The sequence below is a fragment of the Drosophila subobscura genome, chromosome O (genome assembly GCF_008121235.1).
Source record: "Drosophila subobscura isolate 14011-0131.10 chromosome O, UCBerk_Dsub_1.0, whole genome shotgun sequence".
NCBI lineage: Eukaryota > Metazoa > Arthropoda > Insecta > Diptera > Drosophilidae > Drosophila > Drosophila subobscura.
The window spans coordinates 7046435-7070712 of NC_048533.1; the positions used below are offsets into that span (position 1 = coordinate 7046435).

Genomic DNA, 24278 nt, shown 5'->3' on the forward strand with positions numbered 1-24278 from the left:
TTTAGTGGGATGCTTTACGCATAATTTTGCATCTTAAACAGCCAAGGTCGTTGACGGGTGTCCACTGGCAATGTTTACATAGCTTCAAGTTTCACGAGGGATTAAAGTAGAGCGTGCTTGAGAGTGTGGAATGGGTTGATCTGTGTGTAAAGAATATTTATAATAATGTCTGGAATTTCGACCGAAAATAATACTCTTAAGGAGAGTGAAAGGAAAGTCTTTAAGATACAGTTAATTAACTCTAATTTGGGTAAGGTTATTTATTTATTTGCTTAAGTATTGAGTGATGCTAAGCTTTATGAAGATTTTAAGGCTGTTTCGGTGGAATTTTTAGTGTACATTTAACTGTTTTCTCTGTGAGACTGTTTCCCATACTTAATATTGCTATGTTCCAGGTAAAAATAGTATTTGCTATGTTACGATAATTGATCAGGTGGTAATAGAGCATTAGTTTTTGGTTAGTTAGTTAGTTTTCTTAATTGGGAAAGGTACTTATCTGGAAAAGCCTGCCTAAGAAGAATACAAAATGTACGAATTAAAGATAATTATTTAACTGAAAAGAAGTCAATATAGGTACATTTTACATATGTAATTTGTATATTTTCTCGTTTGCTAAATTTATTTATAGAGTTAAGGCCATACGTTTAGAAAGTTCCAGGTTTATTTTGCTTTAAAAACCATTTTCTTTATTTAAATAAAATAACATAATTTCCCAACTGCTGGCCCATCTGCCGGGCTTATTGCGAGGGAATCCCTAAAAACTGTAAAAATATTTGGGGCGCCGACAATTGAGTGGATCAATCAACAAGAAGAGCTCCCAGCACAGGGGGATTTAGGACTCGCATCGTCCACAAAGGGACATGTGATGAATTCGCTCTCTAATTGGCTGCAAGCACAGGTGGAAACCAGGGGGGAAGCTTAAAATCGTATTAATAAACGTAATGAGCACGTCTGCCTCAATTACATATTCAATTAGGGAGCTGGAGCCTCATTCTGCCTGCTGGGCGGACGGAAAAGTTGGGAATACTCTTGGCCTCCGGTCTCCGCGCAACAGGCAACAGGCATCAGGCGACGGCTGCTCTATGGCCCCTCCCCTGACGCCATTGCCAACGTTGTTACGGTAGACGAAACTGATAAGTACATTCAATTAATTAATCATTACAGAGCCAAAGAACAAAAGACAAAAGTCAAAAGCTGCACAAGACCGAATAAAAAATGGCACAAATATCGATTTACCCAAAAAAAATTACAAAGAGAAACCCCAAAAATACCGCCAAGTTTTGTTCTTGGAGCGGTGACAGTCGGCGCCGGGCAATCCATCAATTTGTGCAGCGCCAATTACGCCAGTTACTCGTCACGTCACGTCTCAGTCCCCGGGACGGACACCACTCGGACAGTGGACAGTGGACAGCGAACGATGGACAGATATGGGCTGGGCTGCCGTGTGGAGACACTGAAGCTTTGTAACAAGAATCGACATGAACGACGGCAGTTGAAGTTTTTTTCTGGTTGTGGAACTTTAACAGCGGCGCCCCATCAACCTGGCGTCAGGTTTAGGTTTGTAGCCGGGTTTGACGCCTCCAGAGGCCGTCATCTAGCCCATATATCTTCCGTCTTCCGACGGCTTCCATGGCGCTAAAAAGACATTAATGGCGCGACTAACAAATCCCACGAAAGTCCTAATTGGAAATGCTTTATAGCACCACTTGACTAGACATGTGTACTCAAATTAAATCATTAAACTAAGCGTATGGGATTAAGTATAAATTGATTTAACACACATTCGTCAGATGATCTATGAGGCGTATGCTAAATCTTTGACCCATTTCTAGTTGCATGAAGTCTATGAATTTAAGTCAAGCAGCTACAAGGATGTCCAAACGTTCCTAGAGCTTTCAGGCACGTGTTGCAGTTCGCATAAAGTCTGTAAAAATGTGGCTAACTCTGTAAAAATATAAAAATAAAAATAAAATAAATGTACATATATCCAAACTTAAATAATTACTTAAGTGTACTTTTAACCGATAAGAGTATTCAGCAAATAAGAAATAATTGTAACATAAATCCACATAGATTTGATAAGATATTTAACACATAGTTACGAGAACATAGAGAAAGATTCTTGGGAAACCCAATACCCAAAGGATAAATAGGATAAGTATCATACAGGCAAATACTACTGCATTAAGAGACCTTTAATTGCTGCAGAAGATCCTCAAATTATATAGCCGTCTGGAGTTGAATTTCATTGATATTAAACAGCCGCTCCATTGATCCCAGTTGGTTCTTCTATTTTGGTTAGTTCAGGACATATTGGTTGATATCCCCGAACTATATTTCCATTTATTCAACAACTTTATTTATGAAAACAAAGATGGGATGTATACCAAATGGAAAACTCAAACTATTTCGCAAACTGTCGAGCAGCAGCCACACCAACCCCAAGCCCTAACACGGATATCCCTCTTCTGTAGATTGGTGTTGTCCTGTGCTGGCTGTTGTTCGTTTTGGCCATGTGGGACAGTTTCAGTTTTGGGATTGGGATTGGGCCGAGGTAAGTGGTGTGCATAGTGCGAGTAGTATATGGAAAGACACTCACACACATCCTGTTACTATTAATTGCTGCTGTCCGAAAAATATAACGAATCACCTTGGAGCGTTTGGGCCGAAACAGCCGAAACAGGACGAAGGGAATGCCACTGAGACAGGAGTTGGCATGGCCAACACTCCACAGTCCTTCCCCTGCCCCATGCCACTGCTGCCAGTGTAGAGACAAAAACTTGTGAAAATGTCAATCAACTTGTACAAAAAAAAGAGGGAGGAAAAAACAAAACCAAACCAAAAAAAAAGGAAACAACAAAGTTTTCCTCCAGACAGCCAAAGATGATGCATTGTGCGTGAAAGGTGCATGAAGATATCTGAATGTTGTATCTCTATCTCTGGCAAAGTGACAGACACGGACACGGGGCATGGACGGACGAACGGATGGATGGACGGACGGACGGACGGACACTCGGGGATAACTCGTAGGGGGCGCCTACGAATTGCATCCCACTGAGTCAGAGTCAGAGTCGAAGTCACAGTCGGAGAGTCAACGCAGTCAAAGTCTGAAACAGAGATAAAGTCAGGAGAGTCGTTGTCGTTCGACGACGATTTAAATTCCAGTGTCGTTCGTCTCCATAGATGAGCTGTCATATGTGCAAATGACGATTGACAGCTGCCTCAGTCAGCATCCGTTTAGCAGCAGCTCCTCCCATAACCAGTCTTAGTCCCAGTCCCAGGCCTTCTCCCTGCTAGTTATCAATCCCCTTCCCAATCCCCTAGCTGGTCACAAAACTTCTCTTCTACGTACGAGTGAGTACGTACCTGCCCGTCAATTCATTTGGGAATTTCGTGCGAGGTGCTAAAACGTGCCAAAACCACAAAACTAATAAAGAACATTGGGTTTCCAGTTAAAACAAGACGTCGACATGAGCATGGACATGGGCGTTACCTCTAATATCAGCGGGCGGCAGGAGCGGATTAGCATTAGCACACACAGCAGGGCCCAAAGGGGGCGGTTTGTTGGGAAATGATCATTCAATTATGTTTTTTGGTTTTCAGGTGATTTCAATTTAATTTTAGACCACTCAAAAGTTGTCTTGCGTCTGGTATTCAATGGTATTTGTTTTGGGTTTCTAAAGTTAAAATAATTTCCTCATTAAAACTAGTATTTCCTTAGTTAAATACAATTATAAATAATCCAATTTGTTTTGAGATTTTGAATTGCTTTACACTAATAAAAATAAATCAAAAAGTATTGGCCTGATGTTTAATTCTTAAAACTATATCTGTGGGCAATAAATGTTCTAAGTTTCGAAATAATTCCTACCACACATACATAAGTATTATTTATTACATAATTCCCGTGCTCCTCCAATAGTTCCACCATCTCATGTCCAATCCAATCCGCTCCTGAGTAGCAAAAAATTAATAAAAACACACAAAGCGAAAAACAAGAAAATCTAAATGGAAACAGCAACAGAGACGAGAACCGGTATGACTAACAACCCCCGCCCGGCCACTGATAAGGGAAGACATTCGAGTACATAACAGAGAGCGAGCGAAACAACCATACCTACGGCCATACAGTGGCCACAGGTGTAAGCAGGACAACAGTACAGTCAGAGCTGAAGGCGTGGCCTGTGCAATCGGTCTGTGGGTTGATTTGCGACCGAGACCAGACCGACCAGATCCGGGCCAGTACGAGCCAGTCTAAAGAAAATATTTGAACTGAGCAGTCGGTAAGCGCGTCGTCGTCGTCGTTCGGGGTTTGTGTTTCGATAGTGGTTCGGATAGAAGATATAGAATAGCCGTTAACCGTCGCGTATTATTGCCGATTTGTGTGAGTGCCTCCCAGTGAAAGAGTGAAGTGATAATCAGACCATTGATAGAGAGAACACGGACTCCAGTCCTGAGGCTCAAGGATAGCGGATAGAGTCATTGAGAACAAACTCCAGTCGAGGCTAGAGGCAAGTGTGGTTCCTGCTGGACAATATGATGGACGTAAGCAGCATGTACGGCAATCATCCGCACCACCATCCCCACCCACATGCCAATGTCTACGACGGCTATGGAGGCACCACCACCAGCAGCAGCAGCAGCAACAGCGTAACCGCCAGCAGCAATGCCAGCAGCTACTTTGCACCGCACCAGCACCAGCATCACTTGCAACACCAACAGCAGTTGCAGCAGCAGCAATTGCAATTGCAACAGCAGCAGCAGCAGCAGCATGCCCTCACGTATAATGGCTACGAGAGCAGCTCCCCCGGCAGCTATTATCCCCAGCAGCAGGCACAGCTGACTCCGCCGCCCCAGGTTGGGGCAGGAGGAGCAGCAGTGGGCCACCAGGTGCCACAGACGCAGCCACAGCCTCCGCCACCGCAGCAGCAACAGCAGCAGCAGCAGCAGCTCTACCCCCACTCGCACCTGTTCAGCCCCAGTGCGGCGGAGTATGGGATCACGACGAGCACGGCCACCGGAAATCCAGGCACACCTCTGCATCCCACCAGCCACTCGCCGACGGACTCCTACTACGAAAGCGATTCGGTGCACTCCTACTACGCCACCGCCGCGGTGGCCACTGTTCCGCCGCCCACCAACAACTCACCTGTGACCGCTGCAAGTGCCACAAATCCCCAGCAGCTGCAGCAGCAGCAGCAACAGCAGCCAGGGATCGATGCCCACGCCCATGCGCCCATCATCAGCTCCGAGAACGGGATGATGTACACCAATCTGGACTGCATGTACAATCCCGTGCAGGCGCAGGCTCAGGCCCAGGCACAGGCCCACGGCTATGCCGGACAGATCGAGGAGAAGTATGCCGCCGTGCTGCATGCCAGCTACGGGCCTGGCCTGATACTGGAGGAGCAGGATCCCATGATGCAGCAGGCCACGCAGTCGCAGATGTGGCACCACCAGCAGCACTTGGCGGGTGGCTATGCCCTGGATGCCAGTCTAACGATGGACTCCCTGGGCATGCATGCCCACATGCATCATGGATTAGCCCACGGCCATTTGGCCAATCTTGCCACAAACACCCACCAGCAACACCAGCTCCAGCAGCAGCAGCAGCAGCAACATGCGAATCCACAGAATCAGTCGCCGGTGACGCAGGCAACATCCCAACAGCAGCAGCAGCAGCAACAGCAACAGCAGCAACATTCGGTGTCGCCGAATGGCGGCCTGTCGCGACACCAGCGCGGGGGTGTCATCTCACCTGGCAGCTCCACATCCTCATCGACAGCCTCCGCCTCGAATGGCACGCACACAGCGAGCGCACAATCAAAATCGCCAAATCACTCGGCCAGCATTCCCACCTACAAGTGGATGCAACTCAAGCGGAATGTTCCCAAGCCACAAGGTGAGTTTAGGGATAAGAATTGGCAGACCACAACTTTGCTATTTCATAGCTTAGAAACATTCTCAATCTCTTGTCACATCTCCCACACACGAACAGTCTAGTAAATGTGTGACAACCGCTCATTAGGTAACCCCGGGGGCAATTTGAGAACTGCATACTTGGCTAATTGCCACATTGCAGAGCGGACAGACGGATACATTCGTGGGGAAGTCAACTCGAATGATTCGCTCAATAGATCACAGACCAGAGCCAACAGCTAAATGAATATATTAAGCTAATCAAGCTGGGACACAGCAACAACACAGACAAACTCAAACATAAGCAAACAATTCCTAAAGGGTAGAAAATAAAATGAAATAAAATTCAAATATCATAAAACGATGACTTTCAAAACTGATTGACAGCTCAGATATACACGAACAACAGCAACAAGAGAAACAAAAAGAAGAATAAGAACAACAACAAGAACGGGGGAATGATATAATGGAGTATTTGGAGTTTCAGATACCCTGTAATTATTATTTTATTATCATCGTAACAAGGAGCAACCAATAAGCACAAAATGTTGGGACAAATCGGATTAATGTGGAATAAAGCTGCATATGTTTGTCCTCAGAGTTCAGGATTTCCTGTATTAAATAGCATAGATTCTAGAACTGCTGGGTATTAAACAATCCAACAGCATTATTCAGTGTGTTAAATGGCACCAACAGAGACAATAACTTTCTGGTGCGTCAGTCAGACGTCCAACCGAGGGCATGTCACCTAAAAATAAGAATGTCTCTTCAAATGCCAAAGATTTCGCTTACCTCTCTCCAAGCAGAACTTCAACTCTGCATCTTCCCCCCGGCTGGCCCTCACTCTCCTCCACTCATAATTTTAGCCGTTCTCTTGGCCTCTCCTTTGGGTCGCGTTTTGGCATTTTTCTTGCATATTTCAGATAATTTTGTCAATGCCTGTGCAGTCAGTCAGGTTGTCACTTGTCACATTTCGCCGAGCGGAGTTTTGTATCTGGGAATTAGCCAGCTAAGAGAATATACTTATTTGCGTTGATAAACCACTCGAAAAATAAAATATCAGATATAAATAAATATTAAGCAACAGAAGCAGTGAAGAAACGAGTAATTTTATAAAGTGGTTAAGCTGTTAATTGGCTATACGTTTACTCCGAAGAGAGGTCACAGCAAATCAATAAAAATTGAGGTATTATCTTCGAGTTATTTGCTCACCCTGAAACATTGTTGAATTATTTGCATTTGAATAAAGGAATTTTAAATCATTTTTGTAGCATATTTGAGGTCAAGCTTCTGCGGGTCCAATTCCTCTATAGTTACTCTAGATAACTTCCAATATAACCTGTTAACCCATTTAGGTTTCTCTCTGCGCTTATAATGCACTTAACCTGTTCGTGACACAATGTTGCACAACTGACGCTGATCGGAGATATCGGAGTATCAAGCGTCCAACCACTTACAGTTCAAACGTTAATCCCTCAGCTACACCAATAATCATACAAATATTTGCTTATTAATGCTGAAAAGTGTCATTTACATGCATCGTTTTCAATTAAACGACGCCAGAGATCCCCAGAAAACCCCTCACCTCAGCCCCAAAACGCGATCCGATCCGTACCGTACCGAACCGAACTGATCTGAGATCCCAGATCCCCACGCGCCGCACCCAAAACGAGACCCAAATACGTTCCAAAGGGCCCAAGAATGACGCGTGCAAGTGGAACGAGAGGCGCTTAGGAGAGGAGGGATTGGAAGGGAAGGCTGCATGGAGATGGGGCTGTGACTGGGGGGCAGAGGCGACCGCAAGTCAAACAAACAATTAAAGCGTGCAGCCAGAGTCCAACGAGATGCAGCTCGAATCAAGAATGAAACTTGCAACGCGACGGCAACTGCAACGGCAACGGCAACGGGGGGAGGGTTGGATGCTGAGGAGGATGATGCCGCTGGTTCTCTCGGCATGCCGATCTGGAAGTCAAGTTGGCTGTCAGAAAAAATGATTATTTAAATAAGAGTTTCTCGTTTGAGCTTCACTGCAACCGAACTGTCACTGAGCAATGATCTGCCCACCGTCCGTCCCGCACCATCAGAGCCGCTCCGCTGGAATCTCTGGTTGCTGGTTGCTGGATGCTGGCATACTGGATGCTGGATGGTGCCTGGATCGGATCCGATCTCTGGCTGTGAGCGCACATGCTTGGGTCCATCTGTCATGTCATCCATTTTCAGGCAGGGAAACAGCATAATCAGCAATCATGGTTATAAATGGTAGCATTCGACATATTGGCATTCACGCACTCAAGACATACTCGTACGTACTCGTGAATACATATACATATGAGCTCGTATTCGTATTTGGTAGATGGGGTTGTATGTGGGGTTGCCCTGACCAGTCTTATTTCAATTCAAAGAGTTCTCTAATGTGTTAATCAGCATTTTTCAATAACCAGACCACGGCATCGAAGATCAATTGTGGCGGGAAGCTACTCGATTTGTTCTCTCTCTCTCCCGTTGGGATAAAGATTAATGGCAATTTATGCTGGGATTTGTCATTGGCTAAATTCAACCCAGGCACTTCTTGCCACATCCCAGGTCTAACGTTGGACACTTTTTTTTGGGGGGTGGTAGACAAGATCAATCAATGTGAAAACTCTCCAAATATTCAACCGCTGCTTGACAAGATTGTGATGACACCTAGATAAAACTAAAATTAGCAAAAATATATAGAAAGAGGAATCCACGGCAAAGCAGCGAAAACTTATCCATCATTTGGGTGTCAGGGTTGAAGTAGTTCAACGGTTCTATGAGAACACCAACTTAGTATGCGAAATGTGTGAGATTTCGCGGGGAATAACACAAGGTAGAATTCTAGATACTCTTATGAGGGGAGTGGTAGATGCAAATATTTGTAGTAAGACTTCCCAGCTAATGCCTGATTTGTAGAAGCTTCCCATTAAATGGTTTCCCGAAATGGAAATATCACTTCAAGTGCTGTTCCTTTATAACACTTATTCTTTTTTATATCCCATAAATTTCGCTTTCTAAGTATCTCCCCAACTATGTATCTGCCCCCACAATTCGACAAACTTTTTACGACTACGCCTCGTAATAATTTTGTTTACATTTATTAGGCTTTTGATGGCTTTCCAAAACAAACATAATTGAAAAGTTCCAAGAGAGAGAGGAGTAACCAGCCTTGTTTTGGTAGAACAATTTAATTAATGCCTCGCAGAATAGAAGTTCTGTTCGTGTTTTATTGTTTTTTAAACGATCTACCACTTTGTAGCTGTATTTTGTATCCACACAGGACGGGGCGGGGGAAGGTCGACACGCGAGGTTACGAAAAGGAAAATATGAAATATGAAAAGAGCTGACAAAAGTGAAGGAAACTCGAATTACCATAAATGTTGGTCTGGGAGGCATGGGGGAAACAGAGAAAACGGAGAACAACTTTTGGCCAAAAGGTTGCAAAAGGTGTTAGTTTTATGGGCCACTGAAGGCGGACCATTGGGAGGACCATCGGACAGAGGGGACGGACCTTCGCTTTGGGGGATATTCAACATTTATTTGATGTGATGTTTTGATATTTCTTGACACCAACACGCGACCCAAAGAGCGACGAATGTGCCACAATGAAAACGAAATGAATTAATTACGTTCATTTCAAAACACACACCAAAAATTGGTAAACTAAGAAATATACGCTCTCATATAAAAAACACACAAAACAAATGAGAACCCCGCTACAGAGGCAGACTATTTAAATGAAATGATATTGTGGATAGAAAAGTGACCACCAGGAATTCGAGATAAGATCAAACGCTTGCCCAAACCAAAACCAAAACGAACCCAACAGAACTGAGGCCAGACTTGAGCCGAGACCCGACCCGATCCGACCCGCCCGCCTGTCTGTCACCGTCATCGTCAGAGCCGGGGTCCGTCACAGACTTTGGGTTAGCCCGCTGCCACAGAGATGGCAGCGTGAGTGCGCTCCATGGAGTGTGCGATAGTTATTGGAACAGTACAGAGATCTGTAAAGCCACAAGTTAGGGTTATCTTCAGGGGACTTATTATGCTGTGTACCAAGCTTAGAAGACTATTTAACCCATCGCATTCTTAGTTTTTAATTTGGTTCTTCTGCAATAAAATTAAAATATACTCCCATGTGCATCTAAAAACGTTTGATAGCGTACCTAGAAGAGTTTCTAACATCATATCAATTCCTAACAATTCCTAACAACCTCCTCACGCTACCATCTCTAAGCCCAAACCTCCTCCAAACTCTACCAAAAAACATAACAAGCTGGACGGACCCACACACAAAAATGTATGGCATGTGTCGTGACAAATTTTGTTCGCTGGCGCGCGCTGAGTTAACATTTTTGAAAGCGTATTATTAAATTTCTTTCCCTCTGTCTGCTTCGGGGTTTTCTCCACTTTTTTCTGGGGGTCAACGAGAAATCTAAGAACCCGAAGGAGCCGCCTAGCCTTGGCCTTTGACTCGTTTGGATTCGATTTGTTAGGTGATAAGCTTTGGGCAGTACTTACATTAATTACCACTTAAGTGGGAACGGGCTCACAGTGATCCGCTCTGCATCTCGTGAGGCCCCATCTCCCAGTAGTGCCCGACCCGCTCTCCCCATCTCCCTGTATTACCCGACCTTCTGTCTCCATCTCCTGACGTACCGCAGTGACATTTACACACCTAAAATGTCAGTTTTCATAAAGTCTGAGTCCAGTCCGGTCGCTGGAGTTTGCCGGAGACAACATGAGAAGCACATTAGTCCAGTCTGCGTGACAGCCAGCGAGGGATAGAGAGAACTGCGAGAGAACTGCTCCCAAAAATAAAGTAAAATAAAATTCAGTTATCGAATTTAACGTACCTCAACCACCAAAGGCCCCTCACTGCTCACTGCATTAAAGGATATCCCTCGTCCTAGCCCGTTCAAGGGTGCGCTCTGTCTTCGTCCTGCCTTTCGGGGTGCCTCCGCCTGTTGTGTAATATTAACCACAATATCTATATAAAAATGTTTGCCTTGAATGGACATTTGGTGCAAACAGAACAGTGCGCCAAATGCGGAGGATACGGATATCTTATCTGGTGTTTGCATTCGTCCAAGGTCCGCCATATCCATGGCGCTGCTGCGTTCCACATTTTCTTCGTTTCCTTTGCTTCCCTGGACGCCTTAATACTTTTCAAGTGTATAATTTAGTAAATTATATAAGTATCGCGTTACGTGCTGTGACACAAGCACAAACACACTCAGCTCCCCCCTCGCTCAGTTGAGCCCCTCAGCCATGCGATATCGTCGATAAATGTGGTTCAATATCTTTTTGTTTTCAGCAAAATTGCACAAAGTCATCATGGATTTTCGTTGGGCGTTGAGTTTCTCCTGCACTGATAGGGTTATCAATGGGCAGAACTAATTGAGTGTGATTTATTTGTGGCGCGATTTGCTATGGTAATGGTTTGACCAAATATAAATGTTATTTTTAAAGCATTTCTACTAAAAATAAAACTCAAATTTCAAGTGGAATTAGTGGAACTGCAAGATACAGCACGACGTGTGGATTGATTAAAATTATTATAAGATTTATAACATCCGGTAGTGCAGAAGAGTTCCGCAATTGAAAGCGTTCCAGAAATAGAATCAATCAGATATTTATAGATCATTTTAGCATGCAACCAACATTCCACACCGATCCAAGAGTCGGTTTTTTCGAGGGGTAACACGCTATTCAAATGGAGTTTCGTTGTAAGATCCCGACATAAACAAAATACTTTGCGACATAATGAATCATTTGACGAGAGACAAACAGTAGTAGGGGCGAACAATTTAAGCTGTTCCCAAAAAAATCATTTACGGCCAAAACGAACCGAGACAACTGTCTCGGCCAATGAAAACTTTTGCTCTCTATGAGGTATTGCGGTGCGGGTCTTTGAATCGTTGGTTCAAGGGGGAGAGACCCTCGACTCTGGACTCCATAAAGCACACGCATTTAGCAATTGATCTGCGAATCAAAGGGACCGCCTCGGACTCCTCTGAGCCCCAGAGCTCGACAATTGTCTCGTTTTCTGTGAAGGTGATTTCATTCCCCCCGAACATTTTTGGAGCGAGTGAACAGTAGATAAAATGGTAAACGAAAGCTGTCAATTTGAAGTTTCTTTGTTGGTATTTTATCATTGTTTCACTCGACTGTTGCTGCTGCTGCTGCTGTTGCTCCCGCTATGCTCTGGTTTTCTTTCTGGCGATATCAGCGGTGCCTCCGCCACTGGCACTCCTCTCTCCGCTGCGCTCCGATAACGGACAATGGACAGCGGGCGGCTTTAAAGTGGACATTCTAGTGGCCGGCCAGGTATTAGCCATGAACGCCTGAACTTCAACTTGCACGGCGACACGCGCTACTTTGAATTATTTCACTCGGTTTTTACTTTTCCGTTTCGTTTCGCCTCAATTGGGGCCAATTGATGGATGTATCCTATCTATCTTTAGGCACTAGCTTTAGGGGCAGGGCAGCTGGCTTTAAGTATTAGTTTAATTACACCATACAGGCTTAGTTTAGATGGAAAAGATTTTACTTGAGTTACGGAATTCGATTAGATTTTAATGGGTACAACTGAAGCGAGTGGGTTCAGGGTTATTGGGGTAGGATTTCTAGCGATTTCTTCTTTAGAAAAATTCTCTAAAATTCCTCTTCAGTCTTTGATTTTTGTTGAAATTAAATTTGGGAACTTTGAACCCAATGAGTCATGGATTTGTGCCCAAATAATGCCTAAGCCTCGTAACACTTTCATTTGACAGGCAAAATCCAAGGACAACACGGCCGACCGACAAAAATACACACGAAAATATAATTCTTGAAATTTTCGATATTCTGTGGCGAAAAAGAGAGGAAAATAATGATTTATTATATTGAAATTATCTCGTGTAAACAAGTCAAGTTGCCAGTTTGGCTAATGCCGCCTGTCGCCGCTCCCGCTCCCCCCTGGAGCACCAGTCCCCCCGCCACTAAACACCAGTCGGTAAAATTTTGTTAATTTGTCTAATGAAAATTGTATTTCTTTGCCTGGTTTGGGGGGGTTGGGAGATTGGGAAAACTGAAAGCCGAAAGCAAACCTGAGGCCTACGAAGCAAAGTCAAGATATTGAAGGCGACAGTCGACAGTCTGAGGCTCGCGTCTTGTCTACAGGAATTTCCACGGCGGGCACGAAGATTGATGATGACATTAGCATCATTGTCGAAAAAATATTTTAAAGGACCAAAAGCAGCCTTCGTTTTTTGTGCTGCTGCTGCTGCTGCTGCCTTCCACTCGAGTGGCAAAATGTTTTGAAATTTGTTTGGTTGACATTTTAATTTGCAAATACTTGGGGATACACACATACATACATACATATACATATGTATGTATATCGTGTCAGGACTGAGGCATTAATTGAATTAAATCATCAAAGGAGGGAAAAAGAGGTTGGGTTTTGGAGTAGGGCCCATGTCAAGTGGAGCCACTCAAAGTGTTGACTGTCAGCCATTGGCACGCACAAAGGAACACACTCTCATGGGTATACACATACCTTACATATAAAGTCTTGTATATAGTGGTATATAGCCCACATTTTTTTGGCATTTGGTCGCCATTTGTATACACATTGATTCCCTTTTCTTAGCTTCTATCGAACACCCTTATTTCAACAGCTCTTCAGCGTGTATATATTCCCTATATACACGAGCACAAATAACAAAAAGAAAAAAAGAAAAAAAAGGGAAACTATGAACATCTATGGCCATGTGTGTGTGCGAGTGTGTGCCTGTGCATTTTCGTTGGGTGATCCGTCATCTTGTCAGAATGTATTATTCGAATTAAGATTTTACTTCTTTTTTCCGCTGCTGCTGCTGCCATTGAATTGAATTAACACAAACAGGCAGCTGTACCTCGGATACAAACAGACATGGAAAAACTAACCCTCTAGCTGCCACCCGACTTGCCTCACCTCTCCTCGCCACAACACCCTCCTTATTTGAGACCCGAATTTGTACGAGCAGTTAGTCAGTTCTATTAATACGAGCTACGAGCGGTTTGCTTGAATTATAAATATAACTAGCCACCCCAACAACAGAAATTAGAACTTAACAAAATAATAATTGTTAATCGGAAATGTTGTCAGTCTTATCGGCACGGAGAGGAAGAAAGGTACTTCAGACTGTAAAATTATCTACAAAACGTTTGCAGATAATCTCCACGAACATTGTCATAGGCGGACCTACATTACACTAACCTATTTTAATAGGGTATTGAGGGACAATATGTTATTCCTTTTAATTCACAGAATGTACGGAAAACACCCAAGAAATAATCACCATGAAAACCTAATCGCATAGATATCATAATCACATCGTACTCCAACCAACACATTTAATTCAATTTGCTCTCATCTAGCACTCCCACTCCCCTACTTCTCCCTCCCTCTCTCTGACCACATGTTGGGCAATTTCTTATCGCCAAAAAATAAATAAAATAAAATGTAGAACAAATAATGCTGTCGATTTTGATTTTCGGGACTTCGCTACTGGAATTCAGCGTAATCTACACACAAAAATAAAAGTAAAATAAAGAAAAACAGTAGCCAAAATATAGCTATTAAGATAGCACAAATATGTGCACACTCGTTCGTGGCTGTGTAAATATTTAAATCGAGCTCAGAGTTTTGTGACGACAGCGACATAATTTTCCAATGGCAAACAAACGGATTGAGGGACAGACGCACACACACGAACAACTCAAACAGAAGATGATCTATGTATGATAAGTTCTTCCGGAATAGACAGACGGACAGACAGAAGAGACAGGAGACGATACAGTTAACAGGCTTAACAGGCGCCATTTGAAACAAATTCCCCCAAAAGGGTACCTGGACATCTACCTCTGGCAGCCTATGAATCACACAGCTTTCTGTTTCTTTTTTGGGTACACTTCTTTGGTGTTGTTGTATAATTTCGAAAACCTTTGTTAAACAATTTCCATGTGTGTTAGACATCGTGACTAATAAGCCGCGGGATGTCTGGTTATGCCCCGTAACCACGAAAAAACTTTCAATTAAGCTGGAAAAACTTGACTTCTCCTTTGTTACGTTTTGGTTTTGGTTTTTGTGTTTTGGGATTTGAGATGATATGTAGATATACTTGTACAATTATAAGAATTTTGGTATTTTGTGCATTTCATGTTTGAAATGTAGATACGACTGCATCATCGCATGACATGTGGAAAGAGTCACGAGTTGACAGGCAGCCAATAAAACTGACAGACTGAATGGACACGGCCCATGGATGGGATTTTCGATGGGATTATATGGCATTTTAGTCAAGTCAGGCCCGTGCCTGGACACACAGACAGAGAGACGGAGCGACAGACAGACAGACAGTGAAATGCCAGCGCAAAGCCAGAGTGTTGACTGTCCTTAATTAGCCGAGGGGCAAACCCTTCTCTTCTCCACCCTCGTGAGGGTTTTGTTTCCGCTGCTCTGCTGAGATTCCCAAAACAACCCAATTAGTTCGGACTGACCTCTGGGCAGTGAACCCGAACATCTGTCCCAAGTAAAACAAAGTACAAATATGTTCCATTGATTGCAAAATATTATTGGCCATAGTTCCACTCAAATCGATGTCTGAGTTCTTTCCGTTTGGGGGCCATAAATTACCTTCAGGTGATCAATCAAATCGTCACTAAAACCACCGATCGTCAGCAGTTTTTGGTCAGCATTTTGTGTGCACTTTTATGGAGCTCCCACTTAATGCTTATGGACTGCCAAGAAATTATGTACTAGTTCTCGAAAGTGCTTTTCTTTTTGCCACATGACGACGTTGATGTTGGACGGACGAGTGTTTAATCAACAATTAAAACAATTTACTTTTAATTGAAATATAATTTTCTATTTGCACTCGAATTAAATATTATTATCAATTGAGCCGTTGCCCAGACAACGCATGTCGCACTTCGGTCTTCGGTCTTCGGTCTACGGTCTGGCATGGTCTCCAGTTCGCAGTCAGTCCCCCATTTAATCGCCCCAAAACTTACCCCTTGTAATGCCACACAGATTGTCCACCACTGTGTAACTGTATGTGTGTGTGTGTGTGTTTGTGTGCCGGGGGATCTCTGTAAAGTGGCAGTGGCGCCTACATAATAGAACTGATAATATCATAATATCTTTCGTATCAAAATGGCCGCTTGCACGCTTGCCTCATGACTCATGAGAATGGGGAAGTGTTTGGGTAAGGCAGAATTCAAGGACAAAGTTTGGAGTATTTCAAGTGCAATTTTGTATAAAGCGGCATTCGAAAATTTCTGAAATGTGTTACTGGATTAGGAATAACTAATTATGAGATATCTGCATTTATCAAAAATAAGAACTGTTTTTAGGATCATTTTAATAGAATTAAATTGATATATTAAATGTCCAGCATTGAGTTGACTTCTCCACACAAACTTACTTATTTCCTCCCCAATTTGAACACCCAAAATATATGAATATTTTCCACATAATAAACACTTTCTTTGAGTCAATTGAAAACAATCAATGTTGATTGTATTTTCCCCAGATTTTTCCCCATTCAGACATGCACTTTTCACACGAGAAAAGTCAACAGACGTTGGACTGAGTGACTGACTGGCTTAAACCTGCAATTGTAATTACCGCTAGTTGAGATGTTATCAAATTACATTGACTCTGGGTGGCGCCCCTAGCCGTTGCACTCCCGCAACCCTCTCTCTCTCTCTCTCTCTGTCTCTCACTCTCTCTGCTGCAGCGCCTCTTTGCTGTTTGCATTGATTGTCAACAGTGTCACTCTTAAGCTTAAGCGCCATGGTGCCACCACCAGCACCACCACCCCCACTACCTCTTTCCGCCCAGCCGAGAGGAGATGGCCTTCAGCAGGGAAGGGTTGGGTTGGGTTTTGTTGGCCGAGGGGCTGAGTTTTCCCTACTTTTCCACCTCTCTGTCAGCAGTCGCCAGAGTCCCATCCACACCTCTCGCCTCGCCTCGCCTCGCCTAACATCGCCTCACGTCGCGCTCGGAGCATTGAAGTGGAAGCGATCCCCCGATAATGCTCTCTAAAACTAATATTACAAAGTAGATATCGTTTGGCGCCGGACAAAAGCGACAGTGCCGCCAACTGGCCGCGACATGTTTGACAACCCGAGCGACACCAGCGGCAGCAGCAGCAGCAGTGGCACGAACAGGGCGCCACAGTGGCATAAAAGTTATGGTTAGTGTTACGGGTCAACGAAGACGATCTTCAAGCTATGAAAATACAAATTGAGAACAAAACTTGGAAGGATCAATGGGTGCAATCGAACCCTCAGTACTTTATGTTAATATTTTCCACATCCTTTGAACTTCTGTGCTCTTCCGCGATTCGTTCCACTGTGCATTGATTGGCGGCAGCCGGAGCTGCCATCCATATTGATAACCGGAATGCAGTAGTAGTACTCGTAAGTTCCAACTGACACTGCCACAGCCACTACTGTCACTGCCACTGCAACTGCAACTGCCGGCGCGCCGCTCGGGTTTGTTTGTCTGTTTGCTGGAAAATTCAAATGTAGCCCAAGCCACTCACCGCCGTAATCCTTGGGCTTGTTTTCTTAGACATTCCTGTGTGCATTACGATAGCAGGCGAGGAGTTTTCAGCTTCAGCCCCGACTGCGACTTCGACTTCGACTTTAATTCGGTGGCCACTTATCGATCCAATCCCCCTGGCAAACAGGCCACAAATCCTCGAAAGGTGCGCAACCGGCTACTGTGTGCGGATTCCATCTGGATGCCAAAATGTATACTATTGGGAGTAGGAGCAGCAGCACCAGTTGAGTGTCATAAATTCATCAGTCATTTCGCCTGAGGTCGTATGGATTGGAAACCTTATTTATTGTATGTCGTTGGGGTTTGATTTATGGCTGTACGAAAGACCAATTGCCTAAAAATTGGTAGCACCAATTCGATAACTAAATGTTAAATGGATTCAAGTAATATTAATACGAGCATGAATGACCACTAGACGACGACGACGACGACGACGGCTTCTTTCAACTTGAAGGAAGGTTAATCAACATCATCGAGCTGCAAATGAAACACCTCAAGTCACTGCTTATTAATTGATTTATGCTGAATGAAACTTTCATTTAGATTTATGATTGTGTGAAAAGGTTTTTTATGAGCCACTGGGGATGCCTTCTAAGGGGTTTATAATAGGTACAAAATATCTCATTTAATAGAGAAAAATATGTCACTTGCCTCTCGGAGTATAAATTCTACCCTTCGATTACAAACAGTTTGAAGATCATCCGTAAATTACTATTTTCCGGTACAATATTTATGATCTTAACGTCTCATCAAATACATTACAACTTACAAAGTATTAACAGCTTAAGGAAAATCTCTAGAATTCCAATAAATTCAATTATCCGCTTGCCCAAACCGCACTCAGCATATCTCCAAGACAATTCCGGACAGTCCAACCAAAAGAAACCACAACAAACATTGGCAAAAAGATCATGAGCAAATCCTTGACGGGCCCACAAATATCATAGTTCCTGAACCACCCACAAAACAGAGTCCGAATTAGAGTCAAAGTCAGAATTAGGAAACGAATGAATGCCCGCTGTCAGGATAATCCCAATATTTTCAAACAAACCTATTGGGCGCACGAAATCCTTCTATGGAAAGGCATTGGGAATCGGTTTCATCATCGTCGGCTTTAGCCACGGGGCGCATGTCAAATTATGAATAAAATGCAAAATCACGACAACAATGCAGAAAGTCAACCGAGAGGGAGAACTCTCACAATGATTAGCTGCGACAGCTAAAGATCAACGCCAGGGGATCGTTCGCCTCCAACCGCAGCAGAAAACAAAATCTTATCTTCTCTTGTTGTCTCTCTTTGCAGCACCAAAACTACCTGCCAACAGCATTGCAAACATGCACCACGACTACCAGATGAATGGACAGCTCGAGATGTGCCGTGGTGTTGGTGGTGCTGGTGGCGGTGGTGGTGGGAGTGGCGGCGTGCCCAATGGTCCTGTCGTTGGCGGCAACGTCCTGTCCGTGCAGAATTCCCTGATGCTCTCCGCCAACAATGCAGGCGCGGGCAATGCGCCGAACGGCATGGGAATTAGCGTGGGGATGGGAAATGGGCCCGGCAGTGGCCTCAGCAGCTGCAGCCTCTCCACCAACACCAACAACTCCGGCAGGACGAACTTCACCAACAAACAGCTGACGGAACTGGAGAAGGAGTTCCACTTCAATCGGTATCTGACACGGGCACGGCGCATCGAAATAGCGAACACGTTGCAGCTTAATGAAACGCAGGTGAGAATTTGTTCTTCACTTAAAAAGCTCCACTATTAATTCCAAATGTGTGTAAAGTACTCCACAAATGAGTCTACATTGAGTCTTTTATCAGCACAAATTTCATGCATCTCCGCTTTTTGTTTCAGGTGAAGATTTGGTTCCAGAATCGCCGCATGAAGCAGAAGAAGCGCGTCAAGGAGGGCCTTATCCCGGCGGATATGCTCACGCAGCACTCATCCATACCCGTGCTCGCAGAGAAGCCACCGCAGCAGCAGCAACAGCAGCAACAGCAACAACAGCAACAGCAAGCAGAGCTCCAATTGAAACCGCAAAGCAGTGAACTAAGCAGTAACGAACTGCCTGCAGCAGGCATAACGGTAACCACGGCATCCATCAAGCAGAGTTGAACACGTTTCAGGGTTGCTCAGGTCGAACTTTGTTTTAATTGTTATTGCTGTTTTAGCTGCTGTTGTTGTTGTTTTTGTTGTTGTTGTTGTCGCCAAAATGTTGACGCATTTCGTTGTGATAAATTAATAGAAAGAAAAAATAAATAAAGAAACTAAATAAGAGAATACAATAATTAAATAAATATTATGTTATATTTGTAGCGCAAATTCATCTAAATTCAAATTAATAATAATAATAAAAACAAAATCGGTAATCAAACTTTGCTAGCAACTTGTGAAATCGAGGTGCCATATGTATGTATATTTATCTTCATCTAGTGGCTGTAAATACTTAAACTAGTTTTTCGCATTGCCGCTGCTGAAGTTCGTCTAGACTAGCACTAAACATTGACTCAGGGTTAACAAAAACGTATACTTAATTCATAAAACTGAAAACTTGAAGACACACAGAGCAATTGACAAAAATACACCAACCGAAATCAAAAGGAAAAAAAATCCCAGAATACAACTTCACAGCATAGAATCCCCCTAATGTACCACCTCCACATTTCTGACGAGTGTAGTTTTATTAACTAAGTTTTAAGATTCAGTCGCAAATCAGAGTTATTATTCGTTTTTTTCTAGAGTGTAACCGGTATGACACAATCTTTATGTATGTACGTTTGTATATTTAATCTAGTCCTAATTGTAATATAATTATAATTGTACATCTACATATATATTTAAAGAAACAATAAACGAAAACAGATTGCAATTGTTGATACAAATTGATGGCATAATTTATTGTCATCTGTCGATTGGCATTACAATGGTGGAGATCAAGCTTCCGAGAACTAAACAGGCATAGATATGGATAGATATGGCGGTGCATTATCGGCACATCCAGTGGGGAAAATGCGAACGAATTATATCTTGATTAATTGTATGGTCCCATGGTCAACGTATTTCATGCAAATCTATCATTTTGACATAACTTTTCTTGGGATTAATTCAACAAAAACACAATTAGAGTTCTAAAAATCACATGTTTATGGAAATTAAAATTTTTTCGGGGATTTGTCGCTTTTTGATATCATGAGTAATTTTGAGGGCAAAGGAAATTCATCAAATACCTTTTGACCAAAGTAGTTTTGCATATGGATGATAGATACGATTTTAAGGCCACATTATGGATTGCTACAAAAAAAAGTTGGCAGCAAAAGAAAATGGTAAATACATTTCTGGTTATACCCATTTGGGCTACATCGAATATTAGTCATCAACTAACAAAAAATTGCATTCATTGATAATATGAAAATGTTTTGATATTTTGTCTACTACTAACCCAGCAGCAGCAAATAAAACATAAATTTAGATTTGATTGCGCGCTCTAATTGCGCTTTCAAAATATCGCACAAAAGTATCGCAATTTTTGAAAAAAGGTGTATTTCAGCATATTTTTGAGAATTGTTGTTGGAGAGGCAGCTCTAAAACGAAATTTTAATATTAGTTAATTAAAATGGGGCACATACCGTAGAACAGGTTTACAGGCAATAAATTGTCAAATACAACACATTCCATTCCCACTCACGTAACGTTTTGTGATATAGGTATATTTTGGTATATATTTTGGGGCTGTGCGGTATATCTTATCGATAATTCCGCGTTCACACTGCAAGCCGGCCTTTTCTCTATTAATTCGAATAGGAAAAAAATGTGGTTTTCCGAGAATTTAAAGATCCGCTTGACCATGATGTCGAGGAGGCCACGCCAGATCAGCTATGGCTTCGTAGACACCAAGTTTGGCCGCATGCTAATGGGAGTGGTTTCCTTGGACGATGTTCAGAGCGAAGCCCAAGACGCAATTTGTCTGCTGTATTTCGTCATGGAGAACGACGAGGACACGCTCGGCGAGGCAATTCAACGTTCGCACGGTGCGAAAATGGTGAAGGAGAGTGCAATCATACAGAAGTGGAGCGACAAACTCTTTTCTGGCGGCAAGGACGTCGAGGAATGTGTGATTGACGTTGCCATCCTTGGAACGACGTTTGAGACTGCAGTCTGGTCTGCCCTGCTGGATGTGAAGAGTGGTCAGACGTACACATACATGCAGCTGGCTACGCAGATGGGTCGCCCCGAGGTAGTGCGCTCCTTGGCCAGTGCAGTGGGCCGCAATGAGGTGGCTATTCTCATACCCTGCCACCGCATTGTGTCCAAGAATGGAGACTCCAAGTACCATTGGGGCGGCAGGCTCAAGCAGGAACTGCTCAGCTTCGAGCAGGCTACAAAATAAATTGTTATTACAAACATAATTAAAAATCGTTATATTTTTTATTGAAATTCAGCTCCGGACACTCCGGACAACGTGTTTTGTTTCGCTTTTGTGGCGACTTTGTTTGGGGGGCCGTGGAAAGGACAAATCGTTGCGGGATTGATCAAATGAAAAAATGCAAAACAGGCTCGAAATTGAGATTGTGCACATTCTGGGCGCAGATCCTACTTATACATTGTACCTATAAATAAACGCGCCTCCTCTACTCTCGATGCAGCAGCACGAATATTGCCAGTATTGAGAGAATGGCCCACTGTAAGAGAAGAAAACGAGAGAGATGGATCAGCAAGGGGCGCTTGGGCGATGGGTTTGTTAGGCAATCACTCACTTTAACCTTGGGATACTCGTTCATGAAGATGGTGATGATGCCCACGTAGGGCAGGAAGCCCCTGGCCCTGCCCACAATGTCCTTTTTGGTCAGCCAGAGCTGGTTGGGCGCGTACAGGCCTCGGTCGTCCACATTGTTGTTGTCACCCTTGGTCAGGAACTTGACGCTGCCATCCTCTCTGCAAACATCAGTAAGCTGGCATCAGTAAAAGTAGCAAAAGCCTGGAGTGGCTGCTCGCCTGAACAACTTACTTCTCATGCAGCTTGATCACGCGATGCACTATTGGAATGTCTCTGCCCTCTACCTTGAACACAACGATCTCGCCGACGCGCACAGGGTCCTCCTTGTAGTTGGTGAGGAAGAGCAGGTCCCCACGATGAAACGCCGGCTCCATGCTGCCACTGAGCACCACCACAATGGGCGATTCGCTGCCGGTGGCCACCATCAGGCCTTTCCAGATCATCAGGGCCGACGAGACGATCATGGCGAAGCTCAGCACCTGATACAGGGACTGCAAGAAGCATCGTTGTTAACAATGCCACTTTCAACAATGCCACAGTCGCCGGACAAGGCGGCGGCTCTCCTCTCACCTGACGCTTGTTCATTCTGTTGAAATCGCCCAGCATTTCATCGATTTGCAGCATGCTTGCGACGCCCATGGTTGCGACTGTATGGTTTGTGGTTTGTATTTACTTAAATTAATCTAGCTAAATGCGATTTCGATCGGGTTTTAAAAATGCTACGTCGACGAAGGCAGAATTACACGTATGGTGTTCGATCCAGTGTGACCGCAGAAAAATATACTAAAATATACCTTTTCATTTTCTAAATATATCGTAAATATACCGTATATCCTATATGCTTTTCCTCGATTTTGATATTCCATTTAATATTAACAGCTAGTTAGGATTGTCAGCGCTAAAACTTAAATTTTATACGATTCATCATATAATCCTCTTCATCCCTAATTTATGGAATACTGTATTATCAATTTGAATGTTTTAACAAAGAAGGGATGAACAAATTTACTTTTATATTACAGAGTAACTACATGAAAACTACACATTTTCTTCATACCAATAACATATTTATTTGACTCAAAACTTCACTCAACTATCTCACTCAGTTTTTTCCAGAAATAGAGCAGAATAGCCAAAAATTTAACGGAATTATTAAGAGATAAAATGTTGATTAAAGATTCATTTGATAAAACACACATGAAATTGAAGAGCAAAACTTTACAGACCTTTTCTTGCATTCTCTATATTTGTCTAATTAAATAGAAAAATTTTTAGCACACCATAAGAAATAACATAACTGAAGCAATTTGAATTGTAGCGCAATTTGTATGTGAACCTATCAGGCGCATTAGTGATGGGCAAGCCCGGCCTAACTGCGTCGGGATTGTGAGGTACTTTTCTACTGCTTGACACCCACACACATGCAAATAAGGTATATAGACACCATTTTGGAAAGACGCGCCAACGACAAGTAAAACCAAACCAAACGAAGGCCAACGCCACAAACCACAAGCAATGAAGAACAACGATGAGACCTTCAAAGGAAGATGTCAGTGATTAGTAAGTGAAAATTGCGATAAAGATACTTAGCATCTCAGTAATTGCAGATAATCCGCATATCGCGAAGAGGGTGCAAGCGCGTAAGCCTTACAGCGAGCGCGGTTAGCCTTACAACGAGCACGGTCAGTGGAGGCTTGCAACCGGTCCGCCAACATTGGGGCTGTTAGCCGTAGGTCCGCTGAATGCGCCCCGGCCGCCAATCATTGGGCGTGCAACGGGGGATCTGCTAATCGCCGAGACCACAACGTTGGCTCCCAGAACCGCGAAGACCACAACGTTGGCGCCCCTAACCGCGGAGACCACAACTTTGGCCCCCCCTAACCACGGAGACCACAACTTTGGCGCCCAAATCCGGCGTGAGGCAGCCAGCGTGCCTGCTGAAGGGAATGCCATAGCCGGGGACGGGTCC

General features: G+C 43.6%; 3 protein-coding genes across 3 annotated transcripts; 2 read left to right on the plus strand and 1 right to left on the minus strand.

Moving 5' to 3' along the window:
- The first annotated feature begins 4272 nt into the window (after positions 1-4272).
- LOC117898630 (homeotic protein labial) lies at positions 4273-19810 on the plus strand. Its single transcript, XM_034808191.1, has 3 exons — positions 4273-5902; positions 18840-19261; positions 19390-19810. Exons 1-3 carry the CDS (start codon positions 4537-4539, stop codon positions 19648-19650), a joined length of 2049 nt encoding a protein of 682 aa, XP_034664082.1. The 5' UTR covers positions 4273-4536; the 3' UTR covers positions 19651-19810.
- A 1479-nt stretch (positions 19811-21289) lies between these two features.
- Positions 21290-21969, plus strand: LOC117898637 (methylated-DNA--protein-cysteine methyltransferase). Its single transcript, XM_034808200.1, has one exon. It carries the CDS (start codon positions 21344-21346, stop codon positions 21920-21922), a length of 579 nt encoding a protein of 192 aa, XP_034664091.1. The 5' UTR covers positions 21290-21343; the 3' UTR covers positions 21923-21969.
- Positions 21970-22135: 166 nt separating this feature from the next.
- Positions 22136-23063, minus strand: LOC117898638 (signal peptidase complex catalytic subunit SEC11A). Its single transcript, XM_034808201.1, has 4 exons — positions 22880-23063; positions 22541-22800; positions 22290-22467; positions 22136-22214 (listed from the first exon to the last, which is right to left on the minus strand). Exons 1-4 carry the CDS (start codon positions 22946-22948, stop codon positions 22164-22166), a joined length of 558 nt encoding a protein of 185 aa, XP_034664092.1. The 5' UTR covers positions 22949-23063; the 3' UTR covers positions 22136-22163.
- Between the last annotated feature and the right edge of the window lie 1215 nt (positions 23064-24278).